Raw genomic sequence first — 17750 nt, forward strand, 5'->3', positions numbered from 1 at the left:
TTTAACTTTAATTATTTCTTTTGCAAATGTGACATAAGAATTTTAAGAGCTGAAATGGAAACAAAATTGAAACAAAATTGAAAGTAATGAGAATCCTCCAGCACATTCATTCAGGTGACTGTCAATTTACTGACTGCTCTATGATGCTTTTGAATCTTCAGCTCTTTGGCAAATCACAGAAGGGTGTATGGTCTGTATTGCTCATGATCTTTGAAAGTTTCTTAAAAAAACTCTATTCCACCTGTCCTTATTTGCAGTGGAAACTTTTCGTATGAAGGAGACTTGTAAAGTCCCAGCAGATCTGCTGCTTGTGAAATTTTCCATGGTTTTGAAATTTATTGTATTTCCTGGGGAGGGAAGTGGGAAACAATAACTATTGGATCTTTCTAGAGCGGCAAAAAGGTAGAATAGCTCTGTTTGCAGGGAGGGATCAGGTAAAACGACTCTTCTGCTACTCAAAGAGCCTTTTGCCAACTTCACCTAAGAGGAACTCCAGGCTGGGTGTGGAGAGTTCCCTTGAGCAGTCGGAGAGGTGCGTTTTCCCAGCAGGAAAAGGTGTGTAGTTTGATGTTGTTACAAGTGATTCATAATTCTACCACCAATGTGCTCAACATGGATCTGCTTCACTAATGGTAAAGCTCAAGTTTTTTCTATTGTGCTTTACCCTTTATTGACATTTTACGCCATCACCTCCGAAACACTCTGGGTTCTCATTTTTTCAGTTTGCTCTTCATTAATTGTTTCAATACAAAATGCAGAAGGGGGGTAATTTTCTTCCCATTTCCCTCTTGAAAGGATTTTTTATGTTTCATGTTCAGCTGCACTCCTCATTCACCTACCTAACCACAGAATTGAAAGTGCCAAAAGCCTGTATCTTTAAAATGTTCTCAGTACACCTGCTCTTTGTGTAGGGATGCTGAGCCATTAATATGGTGCAGTACCATGCACATGTATCTGGAATGACTTCAGCCATCTGATCCCTATCATTTGATTAATTGAGGGGGGTGGGGAGAGGAAGAAAAGGGAAGAGTGCTATCTTGTATTTTCATTTTTTAATTAGGTACCACTCTTTGATATATTTTCAGACCAGGGAAAGATTTTGGGTGGAGGAGACGAGACATTGGTGGGAATCCTATCATTAGATTTCACACCTTAATGCACAATTGCTTGTTCTTTGAATACAGAACAACAGAGGAAACATATGAAGCACTGATGGTCGGGTTTTTGTGTTGTTTTTTTTTTTAAAGTACATGCCAGCAGGTGCCAGAAGTACTGGTTAATGAGATACTGCCACCAAGCATCAGTAGCCAAGCACATACAGCTACTCAGATTTAGCCAGAGTTTGTCCATCTATTTTGTTGTTGGGAACTTAAACATTTCTCGATGTGAAAGAAACAGTCTATTAATTTTCCTCACTACTTCTTCCAGTTTGTTTTTCACGTGGCATAAAAACACTCCCACTGTGTCTGTTTTCTTCCTTTTTGCTCCCAGTGTCTGTGTTTAAAAGGAGCCCGTAAGAAAAGCCTGGCGTTGCTGACCTGGTAACACAGCTTAGTGTGTTCCCCGAGTCCCAGAGCATTGTCACTCGGGTTATTCTGTGGGCTTTTACCAGAAGCAACAGTATATTTCCTAGGGTGATTAAAACAGTCTTTTCTTTTAGACAGACTGCTTAGCAGCCAGCATTAATATATTCTGAGAGCCACCTTCTTAGCACAGCCTGGCACAGCTGCGGAGCAAGCGGTCCTATTGGTGCAGTGTTCCCTTTCTCCAGGAGTTTTTTTAAGTCCCTTTCTCCTGTTTTCTAAATCTGCATATAGTTCAATATGCTCCTTTAAGTAGGTGGAGGGGGTAACTGGAGGGCGAGTACTCCTGCTGCTCAGGAAACAATGATGGAGCCTCTTGGTAGGCATTTCGATTTAGCCTGGTACATCTACATCTGTGTGCTCACTAAAAGCTCTTGTAGTTGCTCTCCTAGTTCCTTGTCTGTGTGTTTCCTACATCGTCCCAATTATGTAATCAGGTTTCTGATTTACGTCAATTACCCCAATAAACTTTGGGTTGAATTCTGTTGCGTTTCAGTGAGCAATCTGAGGAGAAACCAGGAGACTACCTTAGAGCGTAAAGTACCGCTGGTGTGAGAGCGCCACACTTTGAGGCAGTGTTTGTGTATCAGGACATGGACTTAGTCAATGTGATTTAATCAATTTTCCTGGAACAATGAGGCAAAACGGAACAAAATCCCCGTGTAGCTGTAAACCAGGAGCCTTTCAGAGGTCCTTGGGTTTTACATGACTTTTCCCAGTGAATTGCAGTATTTTTTAGGGATGGGTTTTTTTTCCACTTAAGAGGAAATGTCCCTCTATTTCACCTGCTTCTCTTCCAATTAGTAGTTGCCCACCTCTTGGGAGCATAGTTAAGATGTCTCTAGTTAGCCTAAGGAAACGAATTAAAGAAATTGTAAAAATGCAACTGTAATAAATGGGCAATATGTAGCCATTAAGTCCACAGTATCCATATTCATGCTTATGCATTGCTACTTTAATGATTTGCTATTTACCTATATAACTCATTTGATTATAAATAACACTGATTGCATTGGAACCCGGCGTAGCACAAGAGGAGCAATAACCTTTCTCTTTGTTCCAAAAGACTTAGCCAGGCGTTCTGTTTAAGCAGTAAATATGTGCAGCAGAAATTGATACTTCTTAATTTTGCACTTAATGGGTATTGGCTGCCATCAAACAACTTTGAGTAATTAGTAGCTTAGTAGTAGGAAGTCCCAGGATGGATGAAGTGTCAAGCGGTAGGTAGAGACTGGTCTGAAGGGCAGTCTTTAATGTGTCCTGGGTCCCAGAAGGATTAAAGGTTGTGCAGAGTGTTCCTCCTGTTTATACAAGCTGTGTGTCTTACTGAAGTTCACTTGAAAGTCTTGGAAACGCACATCTAACCTGATAAAATATTAAAACCTGCTTTAGCGTTTCATGTCTCAGGACCTGAGTAGCAGGGAGGAAGGACTGTTGCAGTGTGCTCTGAATGGGAAGAGGAGGCACGCGGTGTTCCCGTGTACAGGCTGCTGGCTGACTGTTCCAGTAATGACGTATGGTCAACACCGTAACTTGGGAAGTTCTTTGTTAGTCTTCAGATGTGACCCAGTGCTAAATGCTGTGTGTTTCTTCTGCTTCATGTTTGCAGTGTGGTTTTTCTTGACCACCCACACAGCTCCAGGCATCTTTGCCCAGGCCCTGACTGTTCGGTGTTTCCCCTCAGGCTGCTGTAAGCCAAGCAACAGTTCATGGTGATGAAAAAGTTCTTATAGGAATTATTTTTGTATGATTGTGTCAACTTTCTTAATTTACCTTCTACTCTTCCTATCTTCTGCATCAAGCATGGTTCTCATCTTCCAGAGCCCTTCGTAGCCTGTACTGTGTCTGCTTGTCGATCTGTACACCAGTGCCGTGTCCCAGGGCCCCACCACCCAAAAGCTTCTCAAAGAAGTGCCCAGTGTCTTCTTTCCTGCCTCGTTGCTCATGGAAATCTTTGTGACTGTACAACTAACACAAGTATTAAGCTGATTCTTTCCTGTGATTCCTTACAGTTTTCCTGGGGATGCATGATTTTAAGGGGTTAGGCTTTCTTATTACTCTTTTGTTGATAAACTGGAGGGTTGCAAGGAGGACATGGAGCAGGTAATTAAGTTTTACAGGTTGGGATTTTCCTCTGCTTGGTGACAGGCTCTACTTTCGGACACGTTAATAAACGGCTGGGTTTCTGGAGTACTGCACTCTTCCTGCTTCCTTTCATTACATTAGCCAAGGTTCCACTAGATGAGACATTTGCAGTCTTAAGACTTCCTGCCGAGGTTCAGACTTTGTATTTTTGAGATTGAAGCTGTCGTGTTCATGCAACTACTTAATTAGAAACACATTCATTTCAGTGCATGCTGGAGGAGGCTCGAGCAGCATATCCAGGCACACGGGGAAGTTGAGCATTTGTGCAGCTGGCAGCTGAACCAACGGTTTATACTTTGAATATAAAATTTCTGGGTATTTTCTTGCTCCTGGAATGTGGCCATTGGAAGTGAAGTGATGTGGGTGAAAGAGATGGCGTTTGTCGCAAATAAAACATGCAAAGTGACAAATAAAAATACTCCTCGGTTGAGCAGCAATCCATATGTAGTATGTGTGTATCATGTTGTTTGGTGAAATTTTCTATCCAAGAACTTGGATGTATGTTCTAGTTCTCATCTGTGGGATTCCCAGGGAAGCAGAACCTTCAGGATCTGTACCAAGGTAGTTTCTGGTGTGAGTCCCACTGGGCTGTCTGGCATAAGGTGCTGTATTGGTGAAGCTTGGCCAGGGCTGTTCCTGCCAGCCAAGGCAGCTCAGTGAGCTGGGATGTGATGTGATGCGATGCGATCCACGGCACTTCAGTGTTCTGCCAATGAACTTGTAAGGTTTTATGGAAGTTATGTGTGTTCAATGCCTTCAGAAAGAAAAAAAGGGCTTTAATGTGGAATGTCTAATACAGAGGCTGTTTCCATCTCTTGGTACAGCATCTAACAGAGTAGTAGGTTTAAGCAGCATTTAATAAGCATGATCAATGTTAACATGCATATCAGTAAATATTTTTTTAAAGGCATTTCTACTGAAGATCAGAAGCAGAGTGATTTTTGCTGGTCTGGTGTCTTGTGTTTTTTTCAGCACTGTACTTCTCTTACTGAGCAGTAGGCACCAGTTTATAAAAGCAATATGGAAGGTATTTTAATCCAAGGCAGCACACTGACATTTCTCTCATTTTTTCATCTGAAATTGAAAATGAGTTCTTTGAGCTTCTATATCCAAAATGAAATGAGGCTCTATTTTAAAAGTTGTGTCTGTCTGTGTGCTTTCCGTTTAACAGGCAGTATATGCCATATTTGCAATTAGCAGCTTTGGCAGCCTCTTTGATGTGTTCTAATAAGCAATGCAAATATAAGCTTTCCCTGATTAGTTGAGTGGGAGTCCTGTAATAAGCTTAATATTAGAAATACTGGCTACACAAAGATACAACTTCCATTCAGCGTTCTCCGTGTGTTACACAGTCCGTGTTGGTGTTTGCTAACGTCACGGAAGAGGAGATGGAAAAGACTGGGCTTTCTCTTAGCTGCTAGGATGCTGTGTGATAGCCCCAGCACCACACCCGTGCCTGAGGCTCCACATGGGGCCCAAGAGCCTCCTTGGGTACTTTAAGTTGTGCATCCCGTGCATGGTGTGGCATGAATCTCAGGAACACTGGGCATCTTCAAATGTCATTTTAATATTTTTCTTTTATAATTGTAAACATTTCAAAATTATATACTTAAAATTAATTTATTTAAACTGTGTCCAGATCCATATTCAAAGGATTTCAAGCTTGTAGTAAGAGGCAATACATACATTAAATTAACCAGGATCCATTTTTCTGAAAAATACTCTTAGAAAAAGTCTGGGTATTATTTTTAGAATTATAATAACACATTTTGTTTGTTTGCTTTTTAAAAAAGACCCTGGTATTATAGATATATTTAATAGCTCTCCTTATGTACTCAACTTAGCTTAGTCACAGATTAAGAAAAATGAAAGCCTCACGCTGGTGAGAGGATATTGCACAGTAAAAAAAAAGTCTTTCAAATGTGGGATAACATTTTCTTCACATGTGGTTTGTTTATATATATCTGTATTATTTTTTTAAAGCAAATTCTAATCCAGTAGGTGGTATTTTCCTGTAGCTAATTTTATAAGTCCTACGTGCTAATCCAGTGTTATGAGAATGTAAAGTTGGTGTTTTCCTCTTTGCAGTGCCCCGATGCCCTACCTCATTGGAATACATTTAAGTTTGATGGAGGTAAGTCTTTCTCACCATTTCTGAAACTATATATAGCTTTATGATTTGGAGCCAGATTCCACAGGCAATTATGCATTCATTCATATGCTTAAAAATGAACTAATCCCGTTAATTTGGGAGTGCTGAGAGAGCTGAAGTGAAGCATCCCTGGCGATGTGGAATCTTACGGGAGACATACTGGATGCCTCGTAGCCCTCGGGCAGGCTTGCTGTGTGCAGTTCAGCAGTCGGTGGTGAGCTCACCTCGTGTTCCCCTCTCCATCCTGTTGCTTCATTTAATCAGGTTGCTGCCTGAGTTTGACTCTCTATTCGCAAAGGCAGAGTCGATATTAAACCACAATGTTGACAGTTTCAGTTCTCTTTTAGGCTTTCGCAGACAGATTGTAATTTTTTTAATGTTCAAAAGCTCTGAAAAGAAGGAACTTGCTGTTAATGTTAACACAAAGCTGGCAGAAAACCAGCCCTCACAGAAAGCTTCACATATAAACAATTCAGAGTAATTCATGTGACTTCTAAAAAACTCTAAAAGTGGAAATAGCACATTTGCTTTTGGTTCCAGCACTGGTGAAACACTTGATGACTTTCCTCAAAAGTGTCTGGAGGACAACATAAGCTATTAATTTAGACCCCTGTGAAAATCCTCGTCCTTATTAATTGTGCCCCTCTGCCCAGGAAGCTGCTCCATGTGGGAAGAGGTGTTCCTGCCCAGGCAGGGACTCAAATTAGCAGGGTGGAAGTGGGGGGACTCGCAGCTGCCCCAGGGAGTTCACGGACTCATGTCCCTGGTTTGGGTGCCTGTGTTGGGAAACGCAGGCTCGGTGTGTAGGGTACGTCACATCAAGTAATAGGGATTACCAGAATAGTAGTTCTTGTTTTGTCCATAAAAACTTTGGAAATGTTGATCAAACATACCCTTTCACTATGGCATACAATAACTATCCTCTGTGTCTTTGTGTCTTGGGCTGGTATGCTGTGGAACTTTCAGAAGTCACTTTTCTCATGAGAAGCTAGATGGAATAGGCAGGACCTTTTTTCTTCTTTTCCTTTACCAGCCTGGGGACAGATGATTTTTTTTTTTATGCCCTTTTATATCACTAAATAACGCACAGAATTGTGGTACAGTGTGCTAGTGAATAAGCAATTATTTTAAAAGTCAATGTGTACGTTTGTTTGTACATCATATGCTTCTGTTAGAGGAGTTTCTGATAATTATGCCTGAATGCTACAGAGACAGGACTGCAGTAATATCTGGGAAGGTGCAGATGAGGGTATATTTTTCATACTGATCAAGAAATTTTCTTCCACCTAACTGTACCAGGTAATCACTGTGCCAGGTAATCATGCTTACTATGACTATGATATCTTACCTATTTGAATAAAAAGAAGAGACCTGGTAGAGCACAGGACGATACCTCCATACAGATACTTGGCAGCGATGACAGATGTTTTTTCTCACCAGGAGCTGTGTGATTAGCCTGGCCACGGGTATAGAAAAGAAAGTAATTCCACCTTGGAGTTGGTTTGCATGATGTCTCACTCCTGCTTTGCTACACAAACCCACTACCTCCTCCTTTGTTTCAGCTTTTCAGATTGCAGGGCTCTGTAGGCCTTCCAAACTCCATCTGTAAAAACTCAGAAAAAGGAGTTGCTCTTGAAGAAGCCAATTTTCATCCGTTTTAGTAACTTGCGAAAAAATCTGTTTAGCACTAAATCCAGTATGGCTTTGGAATAGCCAGAGATTCTGGAACCAGGCACGCTTTGGCAAAGTACAGTTACTCAAAGTGCCTGAAGAAATACATTAAATAAATGAAACAAACTTTCTTCTCTCCTCCCTCTGCTCTTAGGCATAAATCGAATGTTTCCAGATAGAATTGCATCTTCCATCTCACTGCTTTTTTCCACTGGAAAATAAAATCCAGTCACACAGTGGGCTATAGTATCTGTTTGTTGGCAAGTACTTCTTGCCCTGTTTCTGATGCTGAAAGATTACTCTCTCCATCCTTTTCTTCCTACCTAGGTACAAAACTGTTTACTTGTAACAATAGCAACTTAGCAAGAACATTGTTTTTTTCCTTGTAATCTTGCAGTTGTGTGTGTTTAAAAAGCCAATTAATTACTTTTTCTGTATCAAAATAATTTTATGACCTGCAAGTGAGACCTGCTGTCATTATCCAGTGTTTGTTTTTCATTGCATGCTGAAGTTTCAGCAAATATGTCTTTAAAAGTGGTTTGTTAATCCACTTGTTCTAGGTGCAGGACAAGGATTAATTCCCCAGCCTTCTATTCAGGTTCAGGCAAGTGGGCACTTTATCTACTGTAGAGCCCCAGGAGTAATCACAGTTATAGATGGGCTCGGGGTTCTGCTCCAGCAGCTCCAACTGTAGAGTTTGTCCTGCTTGCATGAATGTCAGTGGGAGCCCAATCTTGTGCAGGGCTGTGGGCAGAGGGGATGGTGACTCTGCAGTGCAGGGACAAAGAATAAAGTTTCTAGTGTTAGTGCTGCTTCTGCAGGGTTTTGCTCTCCCTGTCTTGGACTGGGTCTTCTGGAAGCAACAGAGCCGAAAAGTTAATGGTTTTGAGTAAAATACACTCTTTCTCTCTCTTCTTGCAAGATTTTTTCCAAATGGTTTGTATCTTCTAGTTAGTTTGCAGTTTCCTCTGCTCCACTGGGTCTCTGTAGAAGAAGTTATTTTAATGGAAAATGACAAATTTTTCTTATGATTAAAATATCAAGCATATCCATTGACTGTTAAATCTAATTTGCTGTGACTGAAATGTTCTCCAGTGAGATAAGATAATCTCCTGTTATAGGTCAGAGGGCTCCAGCTGATTTATGAGGGAAAATCTTGGTCAAAAATATAGAGCTGTGTTTTGTGCTCTTATTTTTCAGCTTTTCTATCATCACCTAGTTAGTCATTCTTTATAAGATTTCCATTTAGCAATCCATAAAGTGACTTCAAAGAAGGCTAAAAGTTTATAAGCTGTTGGATAAGCAAGGCTGGAGCTATCACATGAATAATGGAACTTGCTTACGGAACTAATTGAATTCATATTAGATGAAGATAAGTACTTAGTACTGATAAATAACGAGATAGGAGAATGCAACTCGATCCACATCCATTTTGGAATCGTGCTTTATTTTCTCCCTGCACGCCGAACGCAGTTTTAGTGCTCAGATGATATTAAATTGACCTTTGTGTTCTAAGTGGTGTCAAACTTGGCTGGCAGCCTTTTACGTTTTGTCATAGTAAACGATTGTTTCAGCAACTGTTTCTGTAGCAGGGGTTATTAGTGTGATGGTGCTGATGGAAAAGGAATGCCCTTGACCTAGTAGACTACCGACTGGAATTTCGGCACATGTGGGTCTGGTTACCGGGGGGGATAGTGCTGTTTGGCTGTCAGACACCGAGCTGCTGGCAGCACGCGCTGCTGTGCCAGGCACAGGCACTCAAGTAACAACAGTGCCCACCTTACCACGCTCTCTTCTGGGCATGAAACCAACCTGTAGAGCTAAAGGTAATGATGAGAAAAGTATTTCTTCTACTTTTTTTTTCTTTGAAATATCCCAGGCATTTGAGGCCTTTTGCTGGGACTTCAGAGTTTTAATTCTTGCATGAGTTTTCCAGAATGAATTTGAGTGCAAAACTTCACTTTGCATTGGTCACAATGATTTTCTAACCTTGTCCTTAGTGTAAAGGACAACTATGCACATCGTAAAATCTATAGGAGCAGATTTTTGTTTTAATTTAACCCTGGTGTGAGTAAATATGTTCACATTAGGAAAAAGGGTCACTCAGATTCATGCTGTTTAACACGCTGTAGGACACGGCAGTGGATCTTGGGTAACGTTGCTAGTGACAGGCTGAATGGAGAGCTCTGTGCTCACTGCTAACTGCCCTGTGTGTCCTGGAAGCACTTGTGGGCATATTTATTTACCTGGTCTTTTCAGGCAGCCATGAGGATGCTATGTTTGTGATCCAGCCTGATAACACCCCATTTTGCATGCATGGAGTCTGAGCTAATGAACCTCAAGAAACAGGTTACATCAGCTTGGGGTTTGTCCTCATGGTGCCATGTGGTTTCCCCTTGCTGCAGAAGCCACCCTGAGAATTCATGGATCACTGGCATCTTCCAGCGGCAGTGTTAATTATATTTTTCCATTAGTCTGAGGAGTAGCATTTATCTTTTTCCATCCATTTATACTTAGTAAATCACTGCCTTTGCTAGCTGTGACTGAAGAAGTGTAACTTCTTTACAGGACTTAATTCGAGGGGTTGTATATATAATCTTATATCCAGGTCTTAAAACTAATTGTAATTTAGTCACCAATAATGTAAGTGTGGCTGTACGTGGCTTCTGGAGTATTGATAAAAACACTTTAAAATATGATGAGCTACTTATGGAATTGTCTTTTATCCAGTTATTGGGAAAACAAACACAATAACTGTGATTTGATAAAAGATTCTGTGAGTGAGAGTGTTTGAGGGGTACGTTTTGAGAGACACAAATGCTGCAGTACCAAGTAGACTTGACAGTAAGTGCTGAAGTGGTTTTGCTCTGTGCTGTTGGACCGGCACCAGTGATGTGTGTCACTGGGCTGGCAGCAGCTGCTAATGATAAGGCTCCCGAGAGTCACCTGTAGCGGCTCCGGGTCCACACATCAAGGGGGGGAGAGGGCGGAAGGGTGGGAGATGCGCGGGGGGCAGCAGCCCACCTGCTGAGCCCAGATCAAAGGGCTGGGAGGTCAGGGGGCACATCCAGCTTAACCAGGTTTGTCTGTGGAATAGCTAGTTCAGATTGTAAATCTAAGGGTGATTTCATTAAGTCCTTCTGGCTGCTGTTGGGGCATGAAATAATAAAATTTTATATCCGTTGCCTTTCCTGCTTCTGGCAGCCAGATTGACACATTGTTGTCTGCAGTGTTGTGGTGTTTTTCTTGAGAAAATAAATGGAAACTATTAACTAAGTCATTAAGCAAATGGATTTTAGACTGGCTGTGAATCATACTTTCTTAATAATTTCAAACACAGTGTATAGACTAGCTACTAGAAGTGTTAGGTTTTGTTAAGAGTTTTACCTTCCCACAAGAACTAGTGAAAGGTAGGTTTTCTTTTTTCTGTTACAACGGGGTTTTATTATACTGATGGCATTTGTATCTGGTTATGGGACCTCATGATCAACTGGGTTTATGTTTTGGCAGCAATTTACCCATGAAGTTCTGCAAACCTGGTTTGGTTGGGTTTTCGGGGGGGGGGGGAGTCAGGGAAGGGGGGATGTTGGTGGGTTTTTTTAATGAATTGTTCCATATTTTGTCCATCTGAAAGAAGTTTAATGTAGGATTGTTTTATGGTAAGAAATGCAAAAACTGCCAACCTTGGGCAGTGATAATAAAATGACATTTGGTATAAACCAGTGTCAGTATTACTGACACAGCTTTCAGCCTGTGATCTGGGTGAGACCAAGGAGCACCCCTTAATACTTCTATTAGAATATAGTTTCTCAGTGTTTTTGTGAACTTTCACATAAAACATTTAAATTACTTCAAGTGTTGGGCTGCTTGTGAGCAGGGCAGACGCACTAACTGCTGCTTATTTACTGACCTGGTGTTTAAGGCCCCCTGGAGTTTGTTTGAAAAGTTAAGAGATTTTCACAGTAAAGGTGCCATTTCTGAAATTTAAAGTGCTCTTTTCACCAGGAGATAAGTTCTGTCTGATTAAGTCAGTAATTCTTACTAAGCCATGTTTATAGAGGCCATAAACAATGGTTCAGTGTGCTTGTTAAACCAGCTTTCCATACCTCTCCACTCTTTTAAAAAGAGACATTTAAAATAAAAGGCAGGTGTAGATGCTAGTTCGATTTGATGGTTTTTAGATGATTAATTATGGCTACAAGTAATTCAGTAAGGATGGTTAAGAAAGGTTTGCAGTAGTGCTGTGTGATGCATATTTTCACTGAATCACTTCTTTTGACTCAGCAAATCCCTTGTCTGCAGTAAAATTAGAAGAGGAAACTGCAGTGTTCATATTTCTTCTTGTTCTTTGCTTTTCCATATCTTTTTCAGCAAAATACAAACACACTGAATACGGTCTATTATGTATTAACAGGTATCACTTGATTTGTAAAATCCTGCTCAGATATTCAGGAAGGTGTGAAACATGGAATGGGCCTGTCCATGGCTTTGTGGCTCGCCCTTTGGGTTGGGAGAAAGTTCTGACGAGACACGAACTATTACAACTCATAAAGTCCAAAGGGATTTAATGTGAGAAATGTAGTTAGATGCTGGGCATTTTTCCTAAAATTCTAACAACAGAGCAAATGCTTTTCCTTTCTGGTGAGTTGGGCTGATAGGTACTGTGGTTAGCAAAAGAGCCATTGGATTATTTAACAAAAGCCCTTATAAATACCAGTACCAAAGACTATATTGGAAAGAAAGATGATAGGGATTAAGATGAACTGGTCAGTCTGCATTTCTCTAGGATGAGCCACAATTGGACCACTGAAAAAATCTTTTTTTTCAAGTGCACTGTAAGACAGATGCTATAAATCAAGTTTGTCTCAAGTGTTTTATTAAATTTGAGGGTTTTTCTCCAGAGAAATCCCCTGTCTCAATACAAATATTGAAAGTTTTAAAGTTAGGGTTGTGCTATTCACAGTGTAAAGATGTAGTGCAGCAGAGGTTAATATTAGCCTTTCTTTTGGATATGATTATTTCTGGCCCATGTGTGGAGATTATTCTGTTGATCAGCGTTTATAGCACCGTGAGCAGCCTCACTCCTTGTAGCAAGCTCGTTCTGTGCTGCAGAAACCCCCAAGGTTTCACTGGAGGGGAGGTGCAGATTCCTCGCCAGTTACAAAAACACCCATTGACAAGCTGAAGCACACGTTTGTTGCTTCTTTGGCAGGAATCAAGAGAAGGTTTTAATTCCTTCTGTCTTGTCCTACTAGCACTCGAATTTGACAAGCTTCTGGCTTTGGTTAAGTACATTGCAAGACCTTTTTGTTGGAGCTTTTTAGACTCCTCTGAGTATAAGTGAGATTTTTAATTTTCTCAAACAGGAAGGAGCAAATCAGTTTGTCTGGTGCTTCCGGACTCCTAGAAGGAGCAAGGCTCCTGGATTGCTTTAGAGTTTATCAGATGCAGCCAACAGTGTGACCTTTGGTTCCTGAAACGTAGAGGAAAGTACCTGGTTTGTCATGCAGTACTCGTGCTTTTTATATGGAAAGAATTATGTGTAATATTCTTCCATTTAAGTTAAAGAAATTTCTCATGGAAGACCTAAATGTATATGTCTACAAAGTGGCTTTTATAGTTGCTGGCTTCCCCCCTGCCCCTAAGTACACAGCAGTTTTCTTTATAGACAGAGGACTGAGCCTTGAAAACTGAAGGTAATTATTTAGATGCCTAAGGCTCAACTTTGCCATTGTTTTAGAGCTTTAGTTCCTTTCTTTTAAAGGAAACAATTCCCTTCACCCTACAAAACCTTAATTAAAAATTGAGTGTGTTTTTGTTCATTTTCCTCCTCAGTAACTTGCATTTGGTCCTCCTTTAGGTATGTAGGTACTTAAACGTTTGTTTACAGTGTCCCTGGGAAATCTCTTTACCGTATTCTGAAGTTCCACTTTCTCTGATTTTGCATGTTCAAAGCTGCATTTGAAGAGGGCTTAAATATGTCTGATTAGTCAGGCAAGAAACCCCTAAATGATTCAATTCTCTTGTTAGTGGAGAAGTGTTAAAATAAATACTTAAATGCTGCTCTGTTTCATATCAGTGATTCGTTTACTGTTGTTTAAGCAGAGAAATAAAGCCTGACGATGTTTAAACTTGCTTAGATCACCAATACCTTTAGACACTTAAAGTCAAGGGTACTAATGATCGTTCTTTTGAGAAACAGGCTTTGCTCTCCTAGGTCCACGAACTATTATAGATGATGTAAACATTCAAACTGCGTTAGAGACATTTCTTTCTCTCAGTTCATGGGAAAAATAGAAAAGGTTTAGACTCACGGATTATTAAGAGACCAGGGTATGGTGCAGTTATTTTTCTCTTAGCTTTTTTCATTTGAATTATTTATTTCTTAACCTCTGGTAGTGTCCATTTTACTTACTGACAAGTTTACAACTGTATTTATTGGAGTTGCAAAATTCAACCTAGAATCTGGAAACCAGTTCTCATCCCTGACTTACTACAACTCTTGACTCCTAGAAAGCTCTTATTTATTGTTGTTTAAATGAATATCTAAACATAAAAATATAACCCTGAAATTCTGGCCCAGCTAGACGCTGCTAAATGTGCAAACAGAACCAGAATTAAGGCAAATGGTAGTAGAGGTGCTTGAAATAAATCTTTGTGTGAATAATCTCAAACAGCAACACTCTCTGGTTTCAGAAATACCTGGGTGCACAATATTAAAAACTTTTCCAAATTGAGGGGTAATTTTTCAGCATTGTAAGATGTGAATAAATGAAACAAATAATGACAGAAAGACAGATATGTTGGTTGCTTTTAAAAAGCTTGAAGTTTTGCATTGCCATGATGCTATGCCATCCCTTGTGTCCTCTGTGTGTAAGCTTTAACTCTAAATACTTATGTTTTCCTTTCCTCTTTCTTGCATTTACTCATGTAGAAAGTACGAAACATGGCCCTGGAAGATGTGGTGATTCTTAATGTAGACACCAACACACTGGAAACCCCTTTTGATGACCTTCAGAGCCTTCCTAATGATGTGGTATGTATGAAATGATTTATTCAACTCTTCCATTACTTAAAAGTGTAAATCCTTTTGACCTGTTCACTCTGGAACTGGTCTGTCTCATTGTGTTACTCTTGTTGTTATAAGTAAACCGCTTTACCTCAGTTCTTTCCTGTTTTGAAGTGTTAAGCAACGTTTGTTTGAACATTTGCAGACATATTTTTAAGCCTCCCGATGCAAGTTAGGTAAAGCTCACCTAAGCTAGAAGTGTTCAGCCCAGTGTGTGTTGGAATGGCACAGCCAAGTTCCAGGTCATCTAAAGAGCCAGTCATTGTGGGCAACAAAGCTGAGAAGAACATGCAGGTTTGTGGTACATCTGAACAGCAAACAAAAATTCAAACTTCCTCCTTCATGGTGTGAAAAAGTACTGCTGTTTGAAACCTTCTTTAGCCATTCCATTAGGGAAAAAAACCTGGAACTTTGTGCATGTCATATCCTGAGTTATGATATTGAGCTGACTACTTGACACTCGCTTCCAGCCCTGCTCTGTGTCTATAATTCAGAACCGATCTTCTTTCTCATTCAAACTTTGTATTGGTAATTTATTTATTTTTTAATAACCTGATAGAAATGTTGTGTAAATACTTGGTCTTTCCCTTTCATGGGACAAAAATACATGCAGCTTGCTGCTGTCATCATCTTAGCAGCTGAGAGGGAAGAGCAGAGAAGTGAGTAAGAGTGTAAGAAGCTATTTTTAAGTCACAAGGAGACTGTTTAGGAGAAACCGGCTGGAGAAAATCTGGATTTCTTTTACTAGTTCAAAATATTGTGCTGACAGTTAGATCTATACCTTTTTATGTGTAGCTGAGAAATAAAATTGATATGCAGGGAGCTCAATATAAGCTGGTCTGTTTGGTGAAAAACTCATGTAATGGTGAATACCCGGTGCCACCTCCTGTGACAGACCCTCCTTTCTCTATCATCTGTGGTGTGACCCATTCTTCGAAGACAGTGAGCTCTGGGTAAAAGGTCCATCTTGACTGTGAACATTTTGGCTTTAGTCAAGCATTTAGTCTATAAATGTTACTTGCATTAATTTTTCTGGCTTTATATAGTTTTTCATTTTGCTCTCACTCCCAGCATCCAAACCTGCCAGCTGGTCATCGCTCGTGCCATTATCCCAACCCAGGGAATGGCAGACTTGTAAATTTGATGGAATTATATAAGAAAGGTCTGGATATGGTGAGCACGGGGCCTCAAACATGTATATGATTTGTCAACAATCAAGTATTATATTAGATTTTATGAGACTTCATTAAAGGAGCTGTTGTAGGCACACTGTAGAACATCAGAAGAGACTTCACCAATAAACACAGAACTTCAAGCTTTGGAATGTAATAAATTTTAAGAGACTTCCTTCCTTTCATTATTTACTTTTACTTCACTTTTATAACAGTAGAGAGTTGTGTTTTATTAGTTCAGATTTCTTGATTCAGTTTTCCACAGGTCTATTTAAAAGTTACATTTTATCTTGGAGGATGTTTGGAGCGTAGCAGAGGAAGTGCTGCCAGCAAATTCAATTAACTGGCATGGCTCACAAATAGCATACATGGGGTATTTTTTTTTCACAACTACTATATAAATACAGCTGGGATTAATATTTGTCGCAACAAAGCCTTAACTTGAATCGTGTTGCATCGTGTAATTAATGTTTGGGATCATGTTTATGTCTTACTTAGCTTTGTTTCGTTATTTTAGTTACCTAGATAATGAAGTATTCTCCTCTAGGTCTTTTCCTTTCCTTCCCACTGCTTAATAGTTGGCTTTGACCACTAGAGAGCAGCTGCTCTTCTTTGCAAGAATTGAATTTCTGTCAGTTCTTTCATGCATCATGTGTTTGGAACTGTAAGTGGATCAAGTTGTTCATCTCAGCAGGGAGACTCTAAAGCCAATCCATTATACTTTTTTTTTTCCTACTCCCCCCCCCGGCCCCTTACCTGGGAGGATGGGGAGATGCTGGGAGTGTGTCTCCCCACTGGTCTTGGTCCAAATACATGCATTTATGATCTGAGAAACTGAAAATGTCTTCGGCGGTTTCACAATCATAAATGGCTCTTATGTCAAACTATCCTGCCAGTTTTGCTACTTAATGTGAACAGGGAGCGGTTCATGCACTGCTGAAGAGACAGGGAATTTACTTTGCTAAATTAAATCTGGCTGTACTCAACAGCGAGGAGAAACATCTTCTGTGTGATGTGTTCTCTGTCAGGTAATTAATCTGCTGGCAAATTTTTTAAGCTGTCTTCCTCCTCCTTGAACAGCGTTTTTAATCAGGCAAAACGATGCAATGAAGTCCTGTGATTATTTCAGAGCTTCAGGTAGTGAGTTGTGCTTGAGTTTCATGACAGTGATGTTGCTACCTAAACTGTTGGTTCTCAGGAATCTGCTCACTAATCTGTTATTCCTAGGATCCAAACAACCATGGGCTATAGTGAAACGTGTTTCCAGTTAACGTTTGTGTCACAGGAGCTGGATAACATTGTGTCAATTGCAGCAGAATCAGATTAAGTCATTTCTTTGCCCCAGTTTACCTCAGCAGTACCTCCTAGCAGTCAGTTCCTGAATTGCATGAGTCAGATCCCTGGAAATCAAGGTGTGTACTACTGCCTTACTCATTAACTGTTTGAAATGTGAAAAACTGTCCCTCCTTCACCTTCTGCTTCTGATCTGTTGCTGAAAATCTGGCAGCACGAGAACGCCCTGGGAAGTAAGTTTCCTTTTAAAATAGTCAATATTAAAAAAAGAGATTTATTAAGGACTGTGATTACAATAAGTGCATCTGCTGCTGACAAGTCTCCTACACCACCGTCTGTGTTGCAAGGAATAGCAAAGAGGGGGTAGTAATTTTTTTTATGCAACCCTTATGGATTTTTCATGTATTTCCAAATAAGTGTCATCTTCTAGTCTTAGTTGTAGTCAGAGCTTCATATTACAAGGAATAAAGCATAAGCTCGCTCTGTCATCTTGTAGTTTTTATTAAATGAAGCCCTGATGCAATGCAGTGTAGTGCGCCAAGGAGATCTTGCATATCTGATGGCTGTGAGAGTATTGTAAATTTGCAGTAGCCTATGAATATCTTGAGCTGTCAGTAATTTAGTTGTATGTGTGCTACCGTTGTCCATTCATTAACAAGTCACCA

The 17750-nt window shown here is 40.2% G+C and overlaps 1 protein-coding gene across 1 annotated transcript in view; it reads left to right on the forward strand.

Annotated features, from left to right (window-relative positions):
• Window positions 1–17750, forward strand: part of DENND1A (DENN domain containing 1A) — a gene marked incomplete at its 5' end in the record, with an annotated part of 188530 nt that overhangs the window by 93180 nt on the left and 77600 nt on the right. Inside the window, 2 exons of the mRNA XM_084272711.1 lie at window positions 5817–5862; window positions 14486–14587. Of these exons, the coding sequence (XP_084128837.1) occupies window positions 5817–5862; window positions 14486–14587 (148 nt within the window). The remainder of the gene's footprint in view (window positions 1–5816; window positions 5863–14485; window positions 14588–17750) is intronic.

Source organism: Gallinula chloropus (genome assembly GCF_964237585.1).
Source record: "Gallinula chloropus genome assembly, chromosome: 18".
NCBI lineage: Eukaryota > Metazoa > Chordata > Aves > Gruiformes > Rallidae > Gallinula > Gallinula chloropus.